At 41.8% G+C, this 23,541-nt stretch overlaps 1 protein-coding gene across 1 annotated transcript in view; it reads left to right on the top strand.

The window, feature by feature from the left end:
• Window positions 1-23,541, top strand: part of LOC106562972 (laminin subunit gamma-3) — a 259,791-nt gene that overhangs the window by 93,035 nt on the left and 143,215 nt on the right. The window contains exons 3-5 of the mRNA XM_014128127.2: window positions 15,373-15,503; window positions 17,744-17,910; window positions 22,667-22,855. Coding sequence (XP_013983602.2) covers window positions 15,373-15,503; window positions 17,744-17,910; window positions 22,667-22,855 — 487 coding nt within the window. The remainder of the gene's footprint in view (window positions 1-15,372; window positions 15,504-17,743; window positions 17,911-22,666; window positions 22,856-23,541) is intronic.

Below are 23,541 nucleotides of genomic sequence, written 5' to 3'. Positions count from 1 at the left end.
ATCCCTAATCATCTCAGAGATTCAAACAAGCAACCTTTTGGTTACTGGCCCAGTGCTCTTAACCATTAGGCTAACTGCCACCCCACGGCTGGCTCCTTCGTGAACTACAATAAAATCCAGACGCTCTGATTAATCCTTAGTCGTGTCCGTATCATGGGAGTACTAAGAGATATGAACATTAGCATACCCCCCTATGTGAAGCTTACTCATAAAACTACATCCTGTCGTTGTCTGACACTGCAGATTTTAGACAGAGAGAGGGATGGAGAGAGAAAGTATAAATAAGACATTGGGGGGCTTGAGAGCATCTGAATCATCCTTGATCTAAGACAAAAGTGTCTCCTCTCCCTTACTTCTGTTCTTTACCTTTCGCGTCTGGAGATGTGTGGCGATATTTAACAGCAATAATGGTGGATTTTTTTATTGAAGCCTTATTTTACCAGGTAAGATCGCCTGTTATTGGCTATTGATCATTGGTCAGAATTGATCACATGTCATGAAGTGACTGCAGTGTGATGTAATCATTATAGATTTGGTGGCGAAGCTAGACGCATCGACCAATCAGATAATTCGGTTTGGCAGCACTGCATTGATTTGTCTCTGTGATACAGCACCAAGCTGTTCTCAAACTTCTGACAAAGTGAGGGAAAAAAGTATAGTCTCCCAAACACTTTGCTCTCCTCTAACCCTGCTGTAGAGGCATGGAGCAAAAAAAGAGCGAGGGAGCGTACAGAGAGAAGTTATCGGTTTGGTTTCCCATCATTCCCTTCCTAACCTGAATGAGAATAAACTCTCTCCTGTAATCGTTCACTGCCCCCCCCCAAACTCGTGTTTTTTTGCCATTCACGATGGTACCGGGAGCGCCGGGCAGGCGGGAGCATGTGAAGAATGAGCGTATGCTCCCACCGACAGCCCCTGGGCACTGGGTCGTTCGGCAGCGTCCAAACCCCATTAGCAGGAGCGGAGCTATGTCAAGCAGGGCCGAAGTCGATAAGCAGGCCCCATAACAGTAGCCTATCAGCTCCACTCTGCTCTGCACCGTGCTGCTGTGAAACAGACGGCACACAAACACACAGCCTCCTCAAGGGCTCCCTGAGGAAACTAAGGAGAGCGAGAGAGAGGGGGAGGATTGAAAGAAAGGAGGTAGCAGAATGAATGGTGGAGAAAAGGAAAGGCAAGGTGTGACTGTATGGCCAGGGGCATATGAGGAGAGAGAGATATATAATACAGTAGCAAGACAGTGAGAATATAGGAGACTGCTATTGATTAACCATATTATCTTTACAAATGTTGTTCACATACACAATATATACAAAAGTATGTGGACACCCCTTCAAATCAGTGGATTTGGCTATTTCAGCCACCCCCGTTGCTGACAGGTGTATAAAATCGAGCACACAGCCATGCAATCTCCAAAGACAAACCTTGGCAGTAGAATACTTCTTTCTCTCTCCATCCCTCTCTCTGTCTAAAATCAGTGACTTTCAACAGTGCACCATCATAAGATCCCACCTTTCCAACAAGTCAGTCAATTTCTGCCCTGCTAGAGCTGCTCTGGTCAACTGTAAATGCTGTTATTGTGAAGTGGAAATGTCTAGGAGCAACAACGGCTCAACCGCGAAATGATAGGCCACACAAGCTCACAGAATGGGACCGCTGACTGCTGAACTGGGTAGTGCGTAAAAATCTCCTGTCCTCGGTTGCAACACTCATTACCGAGTTCCAAATTGCCTCTGAAAGCAACGTCAGCACAAGAACTGTTCATCGGGAGCTTCATGAAATGGGTTTCCATGACTCACGCTTCACCATCTGGCAGTCTGACTGACAAATCTGGGTTTGGCGGATGCCAGGAGAACGCTACCTGCCCCAATGAAATCTTAAAATCACAGCATACAATGACATTCTAGACAATTCTGTATTTCCAACTTTGTGGCACCAGTTTGGGGAAGGCCCTTTTCTGTTTCAGCATGACAATGCCATGAGCACAAAGTGAGGTCCATATAGAAATGGATTGTCAAGATCAGTGTGGAAGAACTTGACTGGCCTGCACAGAGCCTTGATCTCAATCCAATCGAACACCTTTGGGATTGACTGCAAGCCAGGCGTAATCGTCCAACATCAGTGCCCGACCTCACTAATGCTCTTGTGGCTGAATGGAAGCATGTCCCCGCTGCAATGTGCCAACATCTAGTGGAAAGCCTTCCCAAAAGATTGGAGGCTGTTATAGCAGGAAAAGGGAGGACCAAGTCCATATTAATGGCCATGATTTTGGAATGAGATGTTTGATGAGCAGGTGTCCACATACTTTTGGTCATGTAGTGTCTTGCAAATGACCTCTTTCCAGTACTGTTTCGGTCTAATTCTCAGCTCCATTCCCTGTTATGTTGACCTGGTTCTGAACATCTGATCCAGCTCCAGGCATTAGTACCCATCCACAGTGCTACCATATGTTTGACCCAGGTCTGACCCAGGTCTGATCCTATTGACCCACAGAAGTCACCAAATTCCAGGAGTCCTACTGTTTCTGGATTAAAGGGGTCCTGGAACACATGTGTTCTACATTCCCACCAGATGTTCCAAACAGGGTCCTTGACCCTTTGACTCTCCAACTTCAAGTGGTTGACTGGGAAGAGGGGATTTGGGGGCAAATGTTTTAATTGTGCGGTATTTGCAATAGTAAATAAAAGTCTGGTAGCAGCAGAGGTCTCATGCCCATAGAGGTACAGGGTCACGTGCCCCCTTAGATTTGTCCTGTTTAAACATATACATACTGTACATATAGTGTGTGTGTGGGTCGGGGGGGGTTCTTCATTTTCTTTCTCTGTAATAGTAGTGGCCACTTAGCAATTTTATGAAGTTGGCTTTAGCTAGCCCAGATAGGTTCCCGATCTCCCAACCTCATAACTAGCTACCAGGAAGCCATTTCAGGCTATCAATCGAGTTAGAGTAGCTAGCTTGTCTAATTATCATAGCTGGCATGCCTGCTGGCAAGGTCGGTAGACTTTAGAAAAACAAGCAATAACTAATGTAATGTACTCAGTAAGACATTCCATTCAATCTTTTACCCAGATTTTAGCAGCGATTCAGAGAAGCATATTTAGTTTATTTTTAAAACAAGAACCACCAGTCAGGAGGATAGACAAGGGAGATATGCTTAAGCATAATTATTATGGCTTTGGATTGTTGGAAAAGGCTGTTTCAGGTGTTTTGAAAAATGCAAAAATCTCCAACCATCCTCACCTACGTTGTGCCCCTCAGATCTTTGGGGTGCATGACACCCCTGGGAAGAAGCAGTTGTGATGGGTTTGTAGCATGAATGTATATGTGTGTGTTTTAATTTAAATGTACTATTATTTGTTAACAATATTGTAGGCTTAGTCTTTTTACTACATTTCTATCTTGCAATAGAGAAAAATCTAACACATTTCAAAAAGTAGCAATATCATACAGCAGGCATTATCAACTAGATTCAGCCGCGGGCCGATTTTATTTTTGAGCTGATGTTCAGATGGGCCGGAACATAATAACAGAAAATTTGTAGACTGCAAATTGACCGAAAGAACCTTGCTCGAATACGATCACATGCACTGAGTGTACAAAACATTAGGAACACCTGCTCTTTCCATGACAGACTGACCAGGTGAACGCTATGACCCCTTATTGATGTCACCTGTTAAATCCATTTCAAATCAGTGTAGATGAAGGGGAGGAGACAGGATAAAGATATAATTTTAAGCCTTGAGACATGGATTGTGTTTCATTCAGGTGGTTTTGGGTAAGACAAAATATTGAAGTGCCTTTGAACGGGGTATGGTAGTAGGTAGACAGGTGCACCGGTTTGATTGTGTCAAGAACTGCAATGCTGTTTTTTTGCGCTCAACGGTTTCTCGTGTGTATCAAGAATGGTCCACCACCCAAAGGACATTCAGCCAACTTAACATCTGTGAGAAGCATTGGAGTCAACATGGTCCAGCATCCCTGTGGAATGCTTTCGACACCTTGTAGTCTATGCCCTGACATATTAGGAAGGTGTTCATCTCTCTATGATGTGTAGGAATACTTTGGAACAGAATTCCAAAATCACTCATAGGACTGTAAAACACCAGCAAATCAGCTGTCAAACATTAAAAAAATGTATATATGATTAATTTTTGCACAATACTTGAGGGACCGAATAAAATCACCCATGTGCCAAAACCCTCAAATTCTGTAAATCAAATCAAGGATGAGAGAATAGTCTGAATAAATGATAAAATAGCAGTGCAGATAGCAATCTTTTGCTAAGTGCAGAGATATTATAGGTAATGAATGGTTAGGGGAACGTGCCAGACTTTGAGGCGCAGCAGAAAGATCAGTGTACCTGAAACCCAGAATTTATAAGGGCACAAGGCGAGACCCAGATGCAGACACGGGATGCAGATGGTTTGAGTCTCTGATATTTATTATAATACAAGGAGTAGGCAAGAGAACGTTTGTGGAGAGGCAAAAGATCAAACCCAGGCCAGAGTCCAGAAGGTACAGAGTGGCAGGCAGGCAGGCTCGAGGTCAGGGCAGGCAGAATGGTCAGACAGGCGGGTTCAAAGTCCAGACAGGCAAGGGTCACAACCGGGAGGACTAGCAAAACAGAGAGAAGGAAAAAGCAGGGGACCAGGAAAAACCACACTGGCTGACTTGACAAACTGGCAACAGACAAGCAGAGAACACAGAAATAAGTACCCAGGGACTAATGAGGAAAACAGGTGACACCTGGAGGTGGGTGGAGACAATCACAAAGACAGGTAAAACAGATCAGGGCGTGATAGAAGTTGTCTGTTAAAATCTCTGGTCGGTTCTTATTTTAGCTGAACAGTGATAAAACATGGAGTTGCACATTTAAAAACATGTGATGTGTTTAATTTTCCAAAACATGTGAAATGTCACATGCGAAGTGTTCCACATGTGAAATCAAGTGATTTTTCCACTTCTGAAATTGTGGTTCAACATGTGATAACATGAAACTACACTGTTAGCCATTTCTGTTAATTTTGTGGTACTTTATATAGTCATTTTACGGTACATTTACACAGTAATAGGATACTGTACTAGTGTTTTGCTATATATTTGCTGTCAGTCGCATTGCACTTGGGTACCTTTTGGCCTGTCCTGCAAATGAACTTGCTATGCCTCACTTGCAATTGTATTTAACCTTATAGGATACCTTGAAAAAAAGTCCTGTAATTTTATTGAAAGTTATCGGATACTGAGTTGCTGTGAAAATAGTGGAAATAACTTAATGTGTTTCTACAGCTGAACTGTATTTTGTCAGTAACTATACAACAAACTGTATTCAGGAAGTAACCAGAAAACAAAGAATACATTTCTGCACTTTGCTAAAATTTGCCCAGATTGAAGTCAATAACTGAGCGATTATCTGACAACACCAGCTGAAAAGTAGCAGTGCTCAGGGACTCTTGACATTAAGGCCTAGATTCAATCAGATCAAGGGTAAACCTGTGATAAACACGTGTTTTGGCAGTGTCGGGGGTGTACATGTGTTAGAGGTGTAACTGCATTATAGCTCTGAAGTGATTAAAATAAAATAATGAGGATTTCTATCAGCCTTATTAAGGTGTAGATTACATATCACATTCCAGTGATCCAACTTGTTAACAAGGCTGCATGGGATTTCTCTTAATGCAGCTCCGGCTGCCAATAGCAATTTCCGCTTCAGGGATAACGCTGGAAGACGCTTCTGGATTTGAAAGCTCTAACACAATCGCTATGCCAGTGTCCACTAGCTTGGATCTGATAAAATTCAGCATTAAGTGTGCATAAATGATCTCGGGATTTGCCACCAGATGGTTATTTGTTAGCAAGAACATACAAAAATTAGGAACACCTTCCTAGTAATGAGCTGTACCCGTTTTTTCCCTCAGAACAGCTTCAGTGTCGGGGCATGGATTCTACAAGCAGTCGAAAGCATTCCACAGGGATGCGGGACCATGTTGACTCCAATGCTTCCCACAGTTGTGTCAAGTTGGCTGTATGTCTTTTGGGTGGTGTACCATTCTTGATACACACAGGAAACTGCTGAGCGTGAAAAACCTAGCAGTGTTGCAGCTCTTGACACACACAAACCAGTGCACCTGGCACCTGCTACTATACCCCGTTCAAAGGCACGGAAATCTTTTGTCTTTCCCATTCACCCTCTGAGTGGCACACACACAATCCATGTCTCAATTCTCTCAAAGCTTAAAAAGATGTCTTTAACTTGTCTACTCCCCTTCATCTACTGTTATTGAAGTAGATTTAACAGGTGACATAAATAATGGATCATAGCTTTCACCTGGTCAGTCTATGTCATGGAAAAAACATGTTTTGTACACTCAGTGTACATCCACACACTCAAAAATAAGAGTACAGTTAAGGTACATTGTGGTACAAAACAGTCAAAGGTATCTTCAGAAGTACACGTAAGAACTCACATGGTACTGGTCGGTTCCTTTCAGTGTACATGTGAAGATAATCTAGTATAATGGTACATTTTTCTACCCAATATATTAAATATAAAGCTGCGTTCATAACCATGTGGGAGGTAAGAATTTACCAGTTGTGAAGTTGTAAATAACAGTTGGATGCATTCAGGTGCTTTGAAATCATTGGGAAACTGGCTAATTGCCAACAAGCTGCATCAACCATACACCAAAAGTAAAGCGATCATACTTTTTAACAAATTATAAAGTTAAAAACACATTACTAGAATGCTTTTTGTAAATAATGTTTTGTTGTTACATTTAACTGCCGAAAATGCTGTTATCGAGGTCATTTCCTTAGTAGGTAATGTCAGAGGTCAGCATGTGGGAGAAGTCGGTGCTCAGGGAAGATAGACGAGTTTCCCACTAGTAATTACCAGTTGGAGAACTTGTGATAATTGAGAACTGCACTGTTAAAAGGTTACTGTGCATTTTCCAGTAGCTTAATGGCAGCTGGTACACAGGAAGTTAATGTTTAAATTTCAATAACTTACCGTCAACTAGTTACAAGTGTGTAGCGGTATTGTTAGAGATGGGTAAAGATATAGATTTTGTTCGGGCGCCAGGCAGGTATTAACCCTGCTGAAAGGAAAAGAGTTGGATAGAGAGAGTACCACTACTAACACACACACACACACACACACACACACACACACACACACACACACACACACACACACACACACACACACACACACACACACCAGCAGAAGAGACTGCCGAGTGTAGCCTGTGCCAGATAGCCAGTGGAGAGAAAAGATAAGACACATCACAGCACAGGGGTAAACCCACCAATAATACCTCATACAATAATAATAATGGCAGAGCAATTTAAACGGCAACTAAATAGAAACAATTTACAAAAAGAAAGAACCCTCAACACTAGAGGATTTGCCAACACTAGAATTATCTGTATTATTGCAGAGGGTATGATGGGGGGGGAGTGTTCAAAGGCAAAACAAAGGCCTTAGTACCACACCACCTCAATACAATTCAAATAACAATACACTATAAACTTCCGAGCAACCTCTCTTTTAACTACAATGTACTAAGAGATATCTTAGCTGTTGACTTCAGGCTTGCAGTTGCACTATCTGTCCGTCTGATGGTTTGTGTCAAAGCTTCGCAACACTGTCGCTACTAATCCATGCGATCAATAACCGGTGCAGTCCCAAACGATAACAACCACGACCTAGAGCGGTACACTGATGATCAAATTAAACACTTTATGAATTAAGCACGCTGAAGCTAAACAAGACTTCTGCAGCATTGCAAGCACAATTAAACTGCCGTGCCAACCGAGAACTACCTCCCAGAGAGCCGGAAGAGCTATCTTTATTTCCTCCCTTCTGACTGCTGATGCGCTCTTGAAGTGGCAATGCACGGTGAAGGCTCCATGCAGGATTTCACCACAAGTGTGTAATTGTAAAATTCACAGTAATTTACTGTAGCTAAACCATCACACTCACTGAACTGATGGTCTGGTTGGAAAGTGAGTATTACAATTACATGGTGACTAGCCATAAATGAAATATCTTATGGTTCTTTGGTATCACCTGCACTTATGTTGCCTTTAACAAGCATCTAACACCTCTACGCAGACGACACCATTCTGTATACTTCTGGCCCTTCTTTGGACACTGTGTTAACTAACCTCCAGAGGAGCTTCAATGCCGTACAACACTCCTTCCGTGGCCTCTAACTGCTCTTAAATGCTAGTAAAACTAAATGCATGCTCTTCAACCGATCGCTGCCTGCACCCGCCCGCCCGTCTTGCATCACTACTCTGGACGGTTCTGACTTAGATTATGTGGACAACTACAAATACCTAGGTGTCTGGTTAGACTGTAAACTCTCCTTCTAGACTCACATTAAGCATCTCCAATCCTCCTATTTCGCAACAAAGCAACCTTCACTCATGCTGCCAAACATACCCTCGTAAAACTGACTATCCTACCGATCCTTGACTTCGATGGTGTCATTTACAAAATAGCCTCCAACACTCTACTCAGCAAATTGGATGCAGTCTATCACAGTGCCATCCGTTTTGTCAACAAAGCCCCATATACTACCCACCACTGCCACCTGTATGCTCTCGTTTCCTGGCCCTCACTTCATATTCGTCGCCAAACCCATTGGCTCCAGGTCATCTATAAGTCTTTGCTAGGTAAAGCCCCGCCTTATCTCAGCTCACTGGTCACTATAGCAGCCCCCATCCGTAGCATGCGCTCCAGCAGGTATATTTCACTGGTCATCCCCAAAGCCAACTCCTCATTTGGCCGCCTTTCCTTCCAGTTCTCTGCTGCCAATGTCTGGAATTGCAAAAATAACTGAAGCTGGAGTCTTATATCTCCCTCACTAACTTTAAGCATCAGCTGTCAGAGCAGCTTACCGATCACTCCACTTGTACACAACCCATCTGTAAATAACCACCCAACTACCTCATCCCCGTTATTTATTTTTTGCTCCTTTGCACCCCAGTATCTCAACTTGCACATTCATATTCTGCACATCTATCACTCCAGTGTTTAATTTCTAAATTGTAATTATTTTGCCACTATGGCATATTTATTGACTTACCTCCCTAATCTTACTACATTTGCACACTGTGTTTAGATTTTTCTATTGCGTTATTGACTGTACGTTTGTTTATCCCATGTGTAACTGTGTTGTTTGTGTCGCACTGCTTTGCTTTATACTGGCCAGGTCGCATTTGTAAATGAGAACTTGTTCTCAACTGGCCTACCTGGTTATATAAAGGTGAAATTGAAAAAAACAAGGCTGCAGAACTGACAGTGTTCAACAGGGGAGTCAAACTCATTCCATTGAGTGTCTGCTGTTTTTTTTCCCTTTCAATCAAGACTTAGCCAACCAGTTGAGGGGAGTGCCTTACTAATTAGTGACCTCAATTCATCAATCTAGTACAAGGGAGGAGCAAAAACCTGGAGGATGTTGGACTTTACACCTCCAGCACATCACTGGATTTTTGTCTTGGTTGGCATCCAATAAATATTGCATTACTGCCACCAACTAGAATGGAGTATAACTCCCTTATACTTTGTTGAAAAAAGGAAAAGAAATCAACAAACACCCTACCATCTAACCCTACACTCAGTAAAAACCCACCTGCCTACTCCTCTATTTAAACCTATAGTCCTTCATCAGGTCAACAATTAACATATCGCTTCTATCCCCAATACTACACATTCCTTTGTCTCCTGCCCTTCTGCACAATTCTCACACCTAGGAACCTCCCACCTACACATTGCTGCCACATGCCCATAAGCTTGACAGCTGTAACAACATAATGTATTTGGCACATAAACTCATATGGGAAACTGAAATATCCTAAAATCACTTTATTGGGCAGACTCAACATCAAAACTGAAAAGAACAGACAATGACTCTTCTGTTTCACCACTCACGCTACCCTGTCTGCGTCGCACAAGCATCACAAACACCGAGAATCACTCCTTTCAATGGCACTCTTTTGCTGAGAGCAAAACAAGTCACATCTCTTGTCCTAATTTGTTTGCAACGAAGCACTTGCCCCCTCTGACCAGCGGAAAACACAAACAATTGTCACAAGGCTACTTCGGGTGACTTTCACCGATTCCACAGCACCCAACTTAGTTTTCACCCACCCAGACACCACAAATGCATCAGCCAAAAGTCAGGGGTCCACCTTCTCCAAAAATGTCACTCCTAATGTCACAGACTCTTTATCCTGACCATTGGTACAAGCCTCGGGCTCCACCACACCTGCCACCTTCAATAATTTGCCCTCACTCACTTTCATTTCTCCTCCAGACCTTGATCTGGCATACCACTCACTCTGCTTAGACTTTCTACCATTCTTCTTCAACAAACCATCTTGCTATTTTCCATCATTTTTCCATTTAAATCATTTAGCAGACATTCTTATCCAGAGAGACTTAGAGGAGCAATTAAGGTTAAGTGCCTTACTCAAGCGCACATCGGCAGATTTTTCACCTAGTCGGCTGGGGAATTCGAACCAGCGACCTTCCGGTTTACTGGCCTAATGCCCTTAACCTTTAACTCCATCCACCTCTCTTTTTCACTTCCTTCCTCATCCATATTACAACTATGTGTCTCCTTATGATAATATTGTACTTCTTCTAACATACATCTCATAATTTCCCTATCAGGGAACACCATTTCTTCAACAACAAAATTACAAGTCAATCACTGGAGTTCATTCCCTATATTGGGAGACCAAAAAGAGCTAGCTGAAAGCCATGCCTGCAATGTTCTGATAGGCTGCCACTGTTATAAACTCAGCAAAAAAAAGAAACGTCCCTTTTCCAGGACCCTGTCTTTCAAAGATCATTATTAAAAATCCAAATAACTTCATAGCTCTTCATTGTAAAGGGTTTATACACTGTTTTCCATGCTTGTTCAATGAACCATAAACAATTAATGAGCATGCACCTGTGGAACGGTCGTGAAGACACTAACAGCTTACAGACGGTAGGCAATTAAGGTCACAGTTATGAAAACATAGGACACTAAAGAGGCCTTTTTACTGACTCTGAAAAACACCAAAAGAAAGATGCCCAGGGTCCCTGGTCATCTGCGCGAACATGCCATAGGCATACTGCAAGGAGGCATAAGGACTGTAGATGTGGCCAGGGTAATAAATTGCAATGTCCATACTGTGAGACACCTAATACAGTGCTACAGGGAGACAGGACGGACAGCTGATCGTCCTCGTAGTGGTACACCAAGTGTAACAACACCTGCACAGGATTGGTACATCCGAACATCACACCTGCGGACCAGGTAAAGGATGGCAACAACAACTGCCCGAGTTACAACAGGAACGTACAATCCCTCAATCAGTGCTCAGACGGTCCGCAATAGGCTGAGAGAGGTTGGACTGAGGGCTTGTAGGCCTGTTGTAAGGCAGGTCCTCACTAGACATCACCGGCAACAACGTCGCCTATCGGCACAAACCCACCGTCGCTGGACCAGACAGGACTGGCAAAAAGTGCTCTTCACTGATGAGTCATGGTTTTGTCTCACCAGGAGTGATGGTTGGATTTGCGTTTATCGTCGAAGGAATGAGCGTTACACCGAGGCCTGTACTCTGGAGCGGGATCGATTTGGAGGTGGAGGGTCCGTCATGGTCTGGGGTGGTGTGTCACAGCATCATTGGACTGAGCTTGTTGTCATTGCAGGCAATCTCAATGCTGTGCATTACAAGGAAGACATCCTCCTCCCTCATATGGTACCCTTCCTGCAGGATCATCCTGACATGACCCTCCAGCATGACAATGCCACCAGCCGTACTGCTCGTTCTGTGCGTAATTTCTTGCAAGACAGGAATGTCAGTGTTCTGCCATGGCCAGCGAAGAGCCTGGATCTCAACCCCATTGAGCACGTCTGGGACCTGTTGGATCGGAGGGTGAGGGCTAGGGCCATTCCCCCCAGAAATGTCTGGGAACTTGCAGGTGCCTTGGTGGAAGAGTGGGGTAACATCTCACAGCAAGAACTGGCAAATCTGGTGCAGTCCATGAGGAGGAGATGCACTGCAGTACTTAATGCAGCTGGTGGCAACAACAGATACGGACTGTTACTTTTTATTTTGACCCCCCCCCCCTTGTTCAGGGACACATTATTACATTTTTTTTACTCACATGTCTGTAGAACTTGTTAAGTTTGTCTCAGTTGTTGAATCTTGTTATGTTCATACAAATATTTACACATAGTATGCTGCCCTAAGCATAAAAACGTAAATATTTGAATAAACCTCCATCATACTTCATTAACATATTTTAAACTATCTAAATGGAATAATATTAAATATATTTATTGGCCATTTTATTTCAGTTTGAATCCCCGAGCTGAAAAATAATTTAAGGATACAGCTTGAGCAGCAATTTAGAAGTAACACTGTTGAGTACTGTGCACCATTTGCATTTCACACTTTAGTTGTTCACATTGTGAAATTTGTAATTTGTAATTTAAAGTATAACATTATTCAGTTTGAAAATGAACATCAAAACATTTGAATAAACTAAATATGAGGAACAATATAAATGAAAATTTCAGCTGCAGAAAAGGATGCTGGGTAATATTTGCATTTTTGTGCACATAAATGCGTTTTTGAAAGTATACTTTAATGAATACATTTTGTCGACATTTAAGTTAATTATATATTTTTGAAAGTATACTTAAGTATATTTTCTTGAGATATGAAAAATGATACTCTCAGGAACCATGTTCCTCAGCCGTGATGTATTACTTTAGTTCCTTGTTGCATGGAAAATGTATGTTTTGGAATATTTGTATTTTGTATATTTGTATTATTCCTTTCACTCTGTTATTTAAATCAGTATTGTAGAGTCACTACAATGTTGTTGATCCATCCTCAGTTTTCTCCCATTACAGCTACTGAACTCTGGAACTGTTTTACAATCACAAATGGCCTAGTGGTATCATCCCTGAGCAGTTTCATGCCTGTCCTTTAGCTCAGTTCGGAAGGACAAATGTATCTTTGATATGTTTGGGTGGTTTAATACATAATTCACAGTATAATTATTAACTTGACCATGCTTAAAGAGATATTCAATGTCTGATTTGATATTGTTACAGATCTATCAATCATTTCCCTTTTAAGAAGCTTTCAAAAGGCTCCCTGGTATTTGAAGTTGCATCTGTGCTTGAAATTGAATACTTGACTGAGGGACCTTACAGGTGCTGTATGGGGGACAGAGGAAGGGTTAGTCATAAAAACAATTATGTCAACCCCTATTACTTCACACAGAGTCCATGCAACATATTATGTGATTTGTTACGCCAAATTTTACTCCTGAACTAATTTAGGCTTGCCTAAACAAAGGGACTGAATACTTATTCAATTACTATATTTTAGTTATCTAATTTGTATTATTTATTTTTTACTTTGACATTACATAGTATTTTGAGTTCATTGTTGATAACAAATGACAATTAAATCTATTTTAATCCCACTTTTTAACAATAAAATTGGAAGAAATACAAGGGGTATGAATACTTTTGCAAGGCACTTATAGTGTACTTGATCACTCACAAGCAGAGTTTCATAAAAAAGTACACTTTTAATAAGTGTGTTGAAGTGTAATTGTCGTATATTCATAGTATACTTATTAAGATATACTAGAAAAATACATCTCGTATTTGAAGTATATTATTTGAATAGTGCAATTAAGTATGAACCTGGTGACACTGCAGAAACATTGATGCACTCTCAACCAGAGGTCACAAGTTCAAATAATGAATGTATACTCTAAGTCAAGTGTCTTTGGGCACTGCTAGTTTTATGTTGGTGGTGATAATTGGACAATTATTGATTGATTCTGGGCAGCTTTTAGCAAAGTGCAGAAATTCATTCTTGCTAGTAAGCCTGTAGCGATATCTCTTTCACGCTCACAGATCTGGTAGTGTAGCTGCACATTTCCGGTTGCTAGCGACCAAGAGTTTATGAATTCAAATCCCATTTAATGATGAGTGCCAAGAGTTGTCACAGTGCACCTTTTTTTTTTAAAGTGCACTAATTGAAATCAGAATACAGCAGCATACTGTCATTTTCTAGAAATAACACCTTCAAGTTGTTGTTTATGTTTCTGTTGTATACATTTAATGCATTCTTGCTTATCTCCATTGTGCAGCAGGAACTTCAGGTAGCTAGCAACCAAGAGGTTGTGAGTTCAAATCTCAAGAGAGGTTGAGTGTTAAGTAATCAGCATACTGTCCTTTAATATTAACACCTGAATTTAGCTGTAAAATGCAGTAACTAGTTGTTGATTAACCATATTTTCACCGTAACTATAAAAAATACTCCAGGGGACTATGACATAATGTCCTTGGGAATGTCCCTGGAACAAACAGGGAACTAAACAAAACCTGCAGGAGACAATTACTGTTTAAATGTAATTAATGTCAATTATGTCTTTCAAAGTAAAATATTCTAAATTACATTTGACAACTGAGTTTTCAAGTGATAAAATGTCACTTGTAGTTTCATGGTATCACATGTTGAAATTTTGCATTCCCATGTTGTCACATTCATTTCACATTAATTTCACATGAGATCAGGTTCTCTCTCACATGTGCTCACATGTTGTCACGTGTAGTTTATGTTATCACATGTTGTCACATGTTGCTTCACATGTTGTCACCTGTTATCACATTAACTTCACATGTTCATGTGTTCACATGTGAATTTAATGTTTTCTTTCCCGTATCCTGCTGTTTGTCTTTTCCACTCTCTTTCCTCTCACTTCTCTCTTTTCTTTCCCCCACTCTCATTTTGTTCTATTTAACTGTTCCAATTCATCTCATCCCCGGTGCATTCATTGTATCTGGGATGCTATGGTTTCGGTGTGTGCTGCCAAACATTATCTGTTATACTGTCTGAGAGCACTATGCCAAGTCTCCTCTATAACTTATGTCATCTCTATCTCCACCGCTGATTTCCTCTCTATTTATCCTCGATTTCTTATTTATTTATTTATCTTATATCTCAATATTTCTCATTTTCTTTCCTTCACACCCTACTCTACCCCTCTTTACATCTCCATGGCTTGTCTCTCTTCACTACTATGCACTATCTATCCTTCTCTATCCCCCCCTTTCTCTCCCATCCTCTTCTTCCTCCACCTTCTGACCTTACCTGAATCTGTCTTTTACCTTTCCTATTTTCTCCATCTCCATCCATCACCTTCCTCAAACCCCTTTATCGCCTCCTCCTCATGCCCCTCTCCTCTCTGTCCCTCTCTGTAGTAGATGACAGCCACCATCCCTCCAAAGCCTCTTCCTCATCCCCATCTCCTTCTCTCTGTCTCTCTCTATATAGGAGTGGGTGACAGCCACCGACCTGCTGATCTCTCTGGACAGGCTCAACACTTTCGGAGACGAGTTCTTCAAGGACGCCAAGGTGCTGCGATCCTACTTCTACGCCATCTCTGATTTCTCTGTGGGAGCCAGGTAACACACACCTGACATCTGATTGGTCCTCAGAGGCCTTTGGCTGTCGTCGTGGATACTCCCTCCAAAAACAAAGAGAGACAAAACTATCACGCCTTTCCTTCACTCTCCTCTACTTCTTTCTCTTTCTCAATCCACCGGGGATTGTGGTCACTGCTAGAACTCGACATTAGCCAAAAAGCTCAATAGAAAGAGAGAGAGAGAGAGAGAGCAAGAAATAGCAAGAAAGAGGAGGGAGAGCATATTTGCCGTGTAGTTTTGATTTATCTTTGTTTTGTTTGCTCCTTTCTCAGACAGACTCAACTATAAAACAACAACCCAGCGTGGCCCATTTGATAGATAATAAAACACATATGGCGAACGTCCGCTGCACATTTCCTCCCTCTGTATCCTGTTTACATGATAAACAGTCTCAAACGCAAGCCCTGCATGGTCCTGGACAGAGGAGACATAGAAACATAGCCACGTAATTTGCCTCTGTTCCTGTCCCTTTCCTGTCTCTGTCCCTGCTCTGTCCCTGGTCCCTAGACCTGGGTTCAAATACTATTTGAAATCATTCCCAAAACTGAAAACCAGGCCCCCATGTCTGCTGGTCCCTGGGCTTATTCCTCACAGTAATGAGAAGGGACAACAGGAGGAAGGCGGAACAGACAGGATGTTCATAGGCACGGCAGGATAACATGGTTGTTATTAAGTAATTGAGATGAAGCCTTCACCCACTGCTTCAACAGGATCTGACACCTGTCATAAGTGGCTATGATCACAGCTAGGCGTGACAGTCTGACAAATGACCCAACAATGTCACCATGACACCGGAGGGAACGGCGAGGGGCTACCTGACCACTTGTTTGGTTAGTGTAGCATACTTAGCCTAGCTCATTGGATTGGCCATAGCAGTGCTAGCACAATTCTCACACTGAATGTTATGAATGGACACAATAAGTGCCAGGGTACGTCAATGTGTTGGCTTTAATGGTCAACCAGTGGAATATAACAACTCAAAATAGTAAAAAGAAATGATCCAGAACTGATGGAGTACTGAGCTGCTATTTGATCTATATCTGTGCCATACTCATTATTGTGGTTGTCAAGTGTTCCTCAGCGTCTGCTAGTAGAGACATCTGATTTGGTGGTTGGGGGCACTTTTTACTTCCTGGCTCACAACGTCCTTGTCACAACAACAACAACAATAACAGAAACAGAAATAACTGATTCAAAGCCATTAGCATAAAGCGTCTGGATCTGGGACAGCTGGCTAAATCTGACAGGGACGGGCGCGATGTTGAGCCCCCCCCTCCCTTCACAGAAAGACCCTCTACAGAACCAATGACAGAGGATGAGTTCCAAATGGAATCCTACTCCATATTTCATGCTTTACTTTTTACCAGGACCCATAGTGCTCTAGTCAAAAGTATTGCACTATATTATAGGGCATAGGTTTACCATTCGGGACGCAGGTAAGCACTCAACAGAACCAATGACGATAAGGAGAATCAGACACTATAAAGATCGGGCCTGAGATAACAGCTATTAGCAATACATTCCTGATCATTAAATTACCTTGGATAAATTGTGTCTTCTAGTCACAGGAAATTATATTTTCTCGACTGGTTGGAAAGGAAGGTATAGCATAAGAACGCACACACACACAATCACACACACACACACACACACACACACACACACACACACACACACACACACACACACACACACACACACACACACACTCATGCACACACACACACACACACACACACACACACACACACACACACACACACACACACACACACACACACACACACTCATGCACACGCACACAGACACACACACAGTGTGCATGAGTGTTTCTAGTTGTTGTTTATGCTTAGGGACAGCTTGTGCAGACGAGAGTTGATCACACAGGGGAGTTGAACAGCGCAGAGCAGTAGTCACTGAAGGGGATAAAATCTCCACCTTATCCCAGGCGATGTATCTGCCACTGAGTGAACGTAATGGGAAGTGACAAGTCCTCACAGTGAAAAAACCTTCTCATTTTACACCTATTCTCCACTACTCTGTCCTATTCTCTATTAATTTCCCTCAGTGTGCATGTGTGTGTGCGCGGGCGGGCGAGCATGCGTGCGTGTGTGCAAACGTGCGTGCGTGTGTCCTCAGTGCATGCGCGTGCGTCCATACAAGTGTGTGTATATTAATGTGCCTGCGTGCTCACGCACCTCTCCATCTTTATCCCGCAGGTGTAAGTGTAATGGCCATGGCAGTGAGTGTGTGTTGGATGAACAGGGGGCTCTGGTGTGTGACTGCCAGCATCACACTGCTGGGGTGGACTGCCAGAAGTGTCACCCATTCTACCAGGACAGGCCATGGGCCAGGGCCACTGGAGACTCTGCCAACCAGTGTATGAGTGAGTACTAAAGATCTGTTAAGTCACTCTTGGGGAGGGGGGTTATAGTTAGTGAGTACTAATATTGCACGGTATACCAGAACTTCAGTGCTTCGTTATTATTATTATTTTTGAATGGTTCTGTACTAGAGGTTTTGTTACATTCAATACTATTTGTATCAGCGCAGCCCCTTTATAGAGTGAAGAGCAAAGTGCCTGCTCAATTGACTCATTCATTGCTAGAGCTGTCTGGGTTGCATTGTTAGCTCCCAACTCATATTGCACCGAAGTTAACACACTTGAATAATGCAACACAGAATGTAAAAATGTTGAAATTGTGTTATTAATGTTTGTAAAACAATATCCATACACCCTTATGGAAAAACCACATGATTTCACACGTGGAAAATCACATGATTTCACATGTGACATTTCCACATGTTTTGATGATGAGGATTTTCACATGTAAAGTCATGTGAAACCATGTGTTTTTGGAACACTTCACATGTGATGATATTTCACATTAAGATTTCACAGGTGATGCCCTGCAAACAAGAATGCGTTGTCATGATACACACACAGTGATGTGAACATCCAGTGTTTCCAATTTACATATTTTACACACATGACTACATTGTGTATGTTTATTTATACAGTAATTATTCAAAATGTCCATACATGAGATTTGAACTCACAACCACTTCATTTGCAGCATTACGTGCTTCCTGCTACACCATCATATCTGTGTCAGTAGCTGATTTTACCTGTATTCCTACACTTTGGATCTCAGCTTTGTTTTTGACCAAGGCCCGAAATATGCTAATGAGCCCCACGAGTACATTTCCCCAACCTATCAAAGTGCAGTGATGATCCTTACATTCTATAAAAAAAAACATTAGGCAGAAAAATGTCCCGTTATACTGAAAAGGTACCATATGAGAACATGTGTGTATCTGTGAGGTGTACCTTTGACCTATTTGTGTCATATATATACATACAAGCATGAACCTGGTGGCATTGCAGAAACAGTGAGGCACTCCCCAACCAAGAGGTTGCAAGTTCAAATCCTCAAAGAATTCATGTCAAGTGTCCTTGAGCACTGCTAGATTTAAGTGGATGTTAAGTTCTTGCCAGTAAGTCTGTAGTCATATCTCATTAATAACACTCACTAAGCTTTTGGTGTAGCTACACTGCAGCATTACTTTTCTGATTGATAGCGACCAAGAGGCTATGAGTTCAAAATCCCATTTAAAGCCCAAGAGTTGTCACAGTACAAATTATCAAAAAATAATTTTACGCTAATTAGAATCAGAATACAGCAGCGTAGTGACATTTTATAGAAATAACACCTTGAAAATGTTGTATACATTGACTTATTTTTACTGCAACTTTTAGCAATGTGCAGAAATGTATTCTTGCCAATCTCCATTATGTCCCCATAACTGGTGGTGCAGCGGGAATTTAAGGTAGCTAGAGTTGTGGATTTATAGATTTTCACTGCAACTAGACAAAAACCTCCAGGGGACCACGGCGCAACGTTCTAGGGACGTCCCTAGAACAAACCGGGAACTAGACGAAACCTGCAGGTGACCGTGACCGTGTTTTGTTTCGGCCAAGGCAGCAGCTACTCTTCCTGGGGTTTAGTAACATTAAGGCAGTTAAATACACAATTTTAAATATTACATGACATTACACTTCATAACACTTTACCCAATACACAATTTTAGCTTTAAAAAACCAAACAGATAAAAAAGAAAGCATCACATCGACTCTCCTCTTTCTAAAGAGCTAATCTAATGAAGAAACATGGAAAAAGTACTTTCATTGCTTTTGTATTGAAGGGATTATTTTATAGCGCTACTCCACTATCACATGCAACAGGACATCCATGTGTACCTGTTTGTAGAGTGCATGTCTTATCATGTGTATGTGTGTCTGTGCCTGTGTGTGTCTCTTCACAGTCCCCATTGTTCCATAAGGTGTATTTTTATATTTTCAAAAAATATATATATTCTACTGCTTGCATCAGTTACCTAATGTGGAATAGAGTTCCATGTAGCCATGGCTCTATGTTGTGCAGTGCGACTCCCATAGTCTGTTTTTGACTTGGTGACTGTGAAGAGACCTTTGGTGGCACGTCTTGTGGGGTATGCATGGGTGTCTGAGCTGTGTGGTAGTAGTTTAAACATACACCTCGGTACATTCAGCATGTCAACACATCTTACAAAAACAAGTAGTGATGAAGTCAGTCTCTGCTCCACTTTGAGCCATGAGAGATTTACATGCATATTATTAATGTTAGCTCTGTTTGTGATAAGATGCAAACCATAACGCAAAATATGCTGATTTCAAAGCTGATTTCCACCAAAAAAGTTATTCATTAACTTTGTCTCCCTTACCACCAAAAACGCATTCACTTCTTCATCTCTCTCACCTCCCGTCCAGTTTCCACTGGCTTCCATAGCCACAAAGTCCGATTCCACAGCTACTTTCTGCCTTTATGTACATACAGTATCTACCTCAAAAACCTGGTACCCCTGCACATTGATCTGGCACTGGTAGTATAGTGGGTTCGATTCCTGGTACCACCCTTAAGTAAAAATGTATGCACGCATGACTGTAAGTCGCTTTGGGTAAAAGCAGCTGCTAAATAGCATATATTATTGTGTTTAAAAAGCATTCCTACTGAAATAATATTGAACTTATCATATGTTAATGTAACATCTGTAAGATGTTGTTGTAGCATAATTAAGATGAATTCCATGTGTACTGTCCATTCGTGCATGCATGTCTAAGCGTGAATGTGTGTGTGTGTGTGTGTGTGTGCGTGCGTGCGTGCGTGCGTGCGTTTGCTTACGTGTGAGTATCATTGGGGTTCAGGCTTATCGCGTTGTGCACTGAGCGGTGTGCTGCTGTGGAGGAATTGTAATTGGTTGGATGGATAAACCCATAAAGGAAAGGCGCCTCGTGAATTGTTTTTATGCTAGATTCCATTAAGCAACAAGATTGTTTTAATTACGCTCAGGCTGTGTTCCACATGCTACCCTAATTCCTATATGGTGCACTACTTTTGTTACAGTGCAATTTGGGATGCAGCCAACAGTCTCTGTACTTAACAGACAACATTTTTAAATAGACTGCTGAATGTACTGTAGAAGAAGTGAATATATTATTCAATAAATACAACTCCCTACAAAAAAAAGCACTGAATGTGAAAGTATAAGAGGAATAAAAATGAACGCTCACTGTATCATAATTCCACCCTCTGTATCCAGTGAGATAGAAACTCGTTTTGACGCAGCTTGCCGGGCCAAGCTCTTTCTCTCCTCTCCGCCGTCCGAGGCATGTGTCTGGAACTAGCACCATATGGTCCGGCTTGTCAGAACACAAACACTGTAATTGAAAATGCCATCTTTTCTCAGCCAAGAGAGAGAAAGTTGAGCAAAGTTCACACACACATGCAAGCAGGCATGCATGCACACACGCGCACACACACACGTTTCTTACAACATCCTTCTGCTTCTTAAGAAGTTACTTAGCAGACCTAAGTGTCATATTTATCACACTAACCAGTTCCTAGTTAGGAAGCGGTTTTAATCAGTGTACCTGAGCTACCTGCTTTGAATACATGTGTAATGACTCAGGCAGACTCAATCTGTTTGCAGTCACACGCAGTATTACTCATGTTCATCTTTAACGCTTTTTAAATCTCATATTATCCCGTCTGCTACATAAACAGTAAACAAAAATCGACACATGTAAACAAAGTGATCTTGAAAATGAGATGGTGAATCTCAAGAGTTCATCCTGCAAAATGTCAAATAAAAATGCATAAATTGTTGAGTGTAGGTTGTATTATATCTTACATGTTGACGTTTTAGTCCTTAGCAGACTCTCTTATCCAGAGTGATTTACAAATCAGACTTTCATATCTTGCTGTATGCCCTCCTGTATGCACTTTAGGCCCGAATCCTGTAACTTGAGAATGACACATGCTCAGGTGTGGATGTCCTTGATGATCTTGATATTCTAGTGAATATGCCTACTCTCTAACAATCAAATATACTCTAACTGCAAATACACTCTTTTCCTACACTGCGGAGCAAAATCCAAATAGAATGGAGCCTCTCCTGTCTTCCGGCATCAGGGAGGAATAATCATATGGTTATTGCAAACTCAACAGAGAGTTTGATGTGTAATAGAATGGGTAATTTCCCACAATCCCCCCCTCGGGTAGTCAGATAGGCAGACAGCAGAATACTGCGGTGGAGAGGAAATGCATGCAGCGTACTCTAACAGAGCCCTGTGATAGGAGGTTATCGCCAGAGTAATTGTTTCTTGTACAAACATGTATTAAAGTTATCGCGGTGCCCCCTGACTATAGGATTGGCTACTCATTTTGACCGTGTGAATTGAGATTAGTAACCAGCCTGTAAATTATGATACAATCCCACACACATTATCTCTCAAAAACATAACCCCCACCCTTTCTCTCTTGCTTTTCCTCCCCCACCTCATTCTACCACTTTTCTCCTCCCCATCTCTCTCTTGCTCGTTGCTATTACCCTGTCACTCTCTTCTGCCCCACATCTCACTCTCTGTCTCTCTCTCTCCCTCTCGCTCTTTACCTTGCCTCATTTCCTCCCTCTCCCTCCCTCTTTCCCTCTCCCCTTTCCTTCTCCCCCACTCTTTCCCTCTCCCCTTTCCTTCTCCCTATTCCCCCACTCTTTTTAATCCCCCCGACCCTCTCTCTACCTCCTCCTTTTTCTCTCCTCAGAGTGTAACTGCAGTGGGCGAGCGGATGCATGTGTCTTCGATGCGGAGCAGTACCGTAGCACAGGGAGTGGGGGGCGCTGTGTGGACTGTAGGGACCACACTGACGGACCGCACTGTGAACGCTGCAAAGAGAAGCACTACCGACGGTCACCACAGGACCTCTGCCGCCCCTGCGACTGTAACACCATAGGTAAACCATCTATTTTAGACTGTTACATATAAATGAATTCCCTCAATCAGTGTTTCATTCATTGTCATTCATTAATTCTTATTCAATCAGTTCACTGTAACTTGTTATTTATCTTTAAAGAGCAACTGTACCCCGCAAAAACTACTGCTGTGGTTGAAAACGGCCTATGTGGCATCGATATGAGTCAGAAATGCTTGTTCTAGTGTAAAAATTTGTATCACTTTACGTTAAGTTGCCTCTATTACTATGTAACTAAAACCGTAATAACTGTGTTAACACATTACTTACATAGGTTTTGCTATGTAATAACATGGTAATAGGGTTGTTGCGGAATCAGTTATTAAACAATTTACACATTCACTTGCTGAAGGTTATTCCACATGTGTAACTACTGATGTTATTACACATTGTTCCACCATGTAACTAATGTTTTGTAATTACACATTTGAAAGACACCAGTGAATTACCATGTTAATAACTACCACTACCATTGAATCCACATGTAATACCAGGGTTGATAAATAGGCTAGGACCTGGTACTTTCAATAACTACCAGTAATTCTTATTTAGTTTATTTCTATGTTATTTCTATGTTAGAACAATGTAGTTACATAGGATATACTTGTAATTATTATGTACCTACCCAGGAGCAAGCAACTTAATGTATCTTGAAACCCAGTAGGGTA

This window comes from Salmo salar, chromosome ssa11 (assembly GCF_905237065.1).
Source record: "Salmo salar chromosome ssa11, Ssal_v3.1, whole genome shotgun sequence".
NCBI classification, from domain to species: domain Eukaryota; kingdom Metazoa; phylum Chordata; class Actinopteri; order Salmoniformes; family Salmonidae; genus Salmo; species Salmo salar.
The sequence above is the reverse complement of the archived record's forward strand: the minus strand, read 5'-3'. Positions and strand labels throughout refer to the sequence as shown.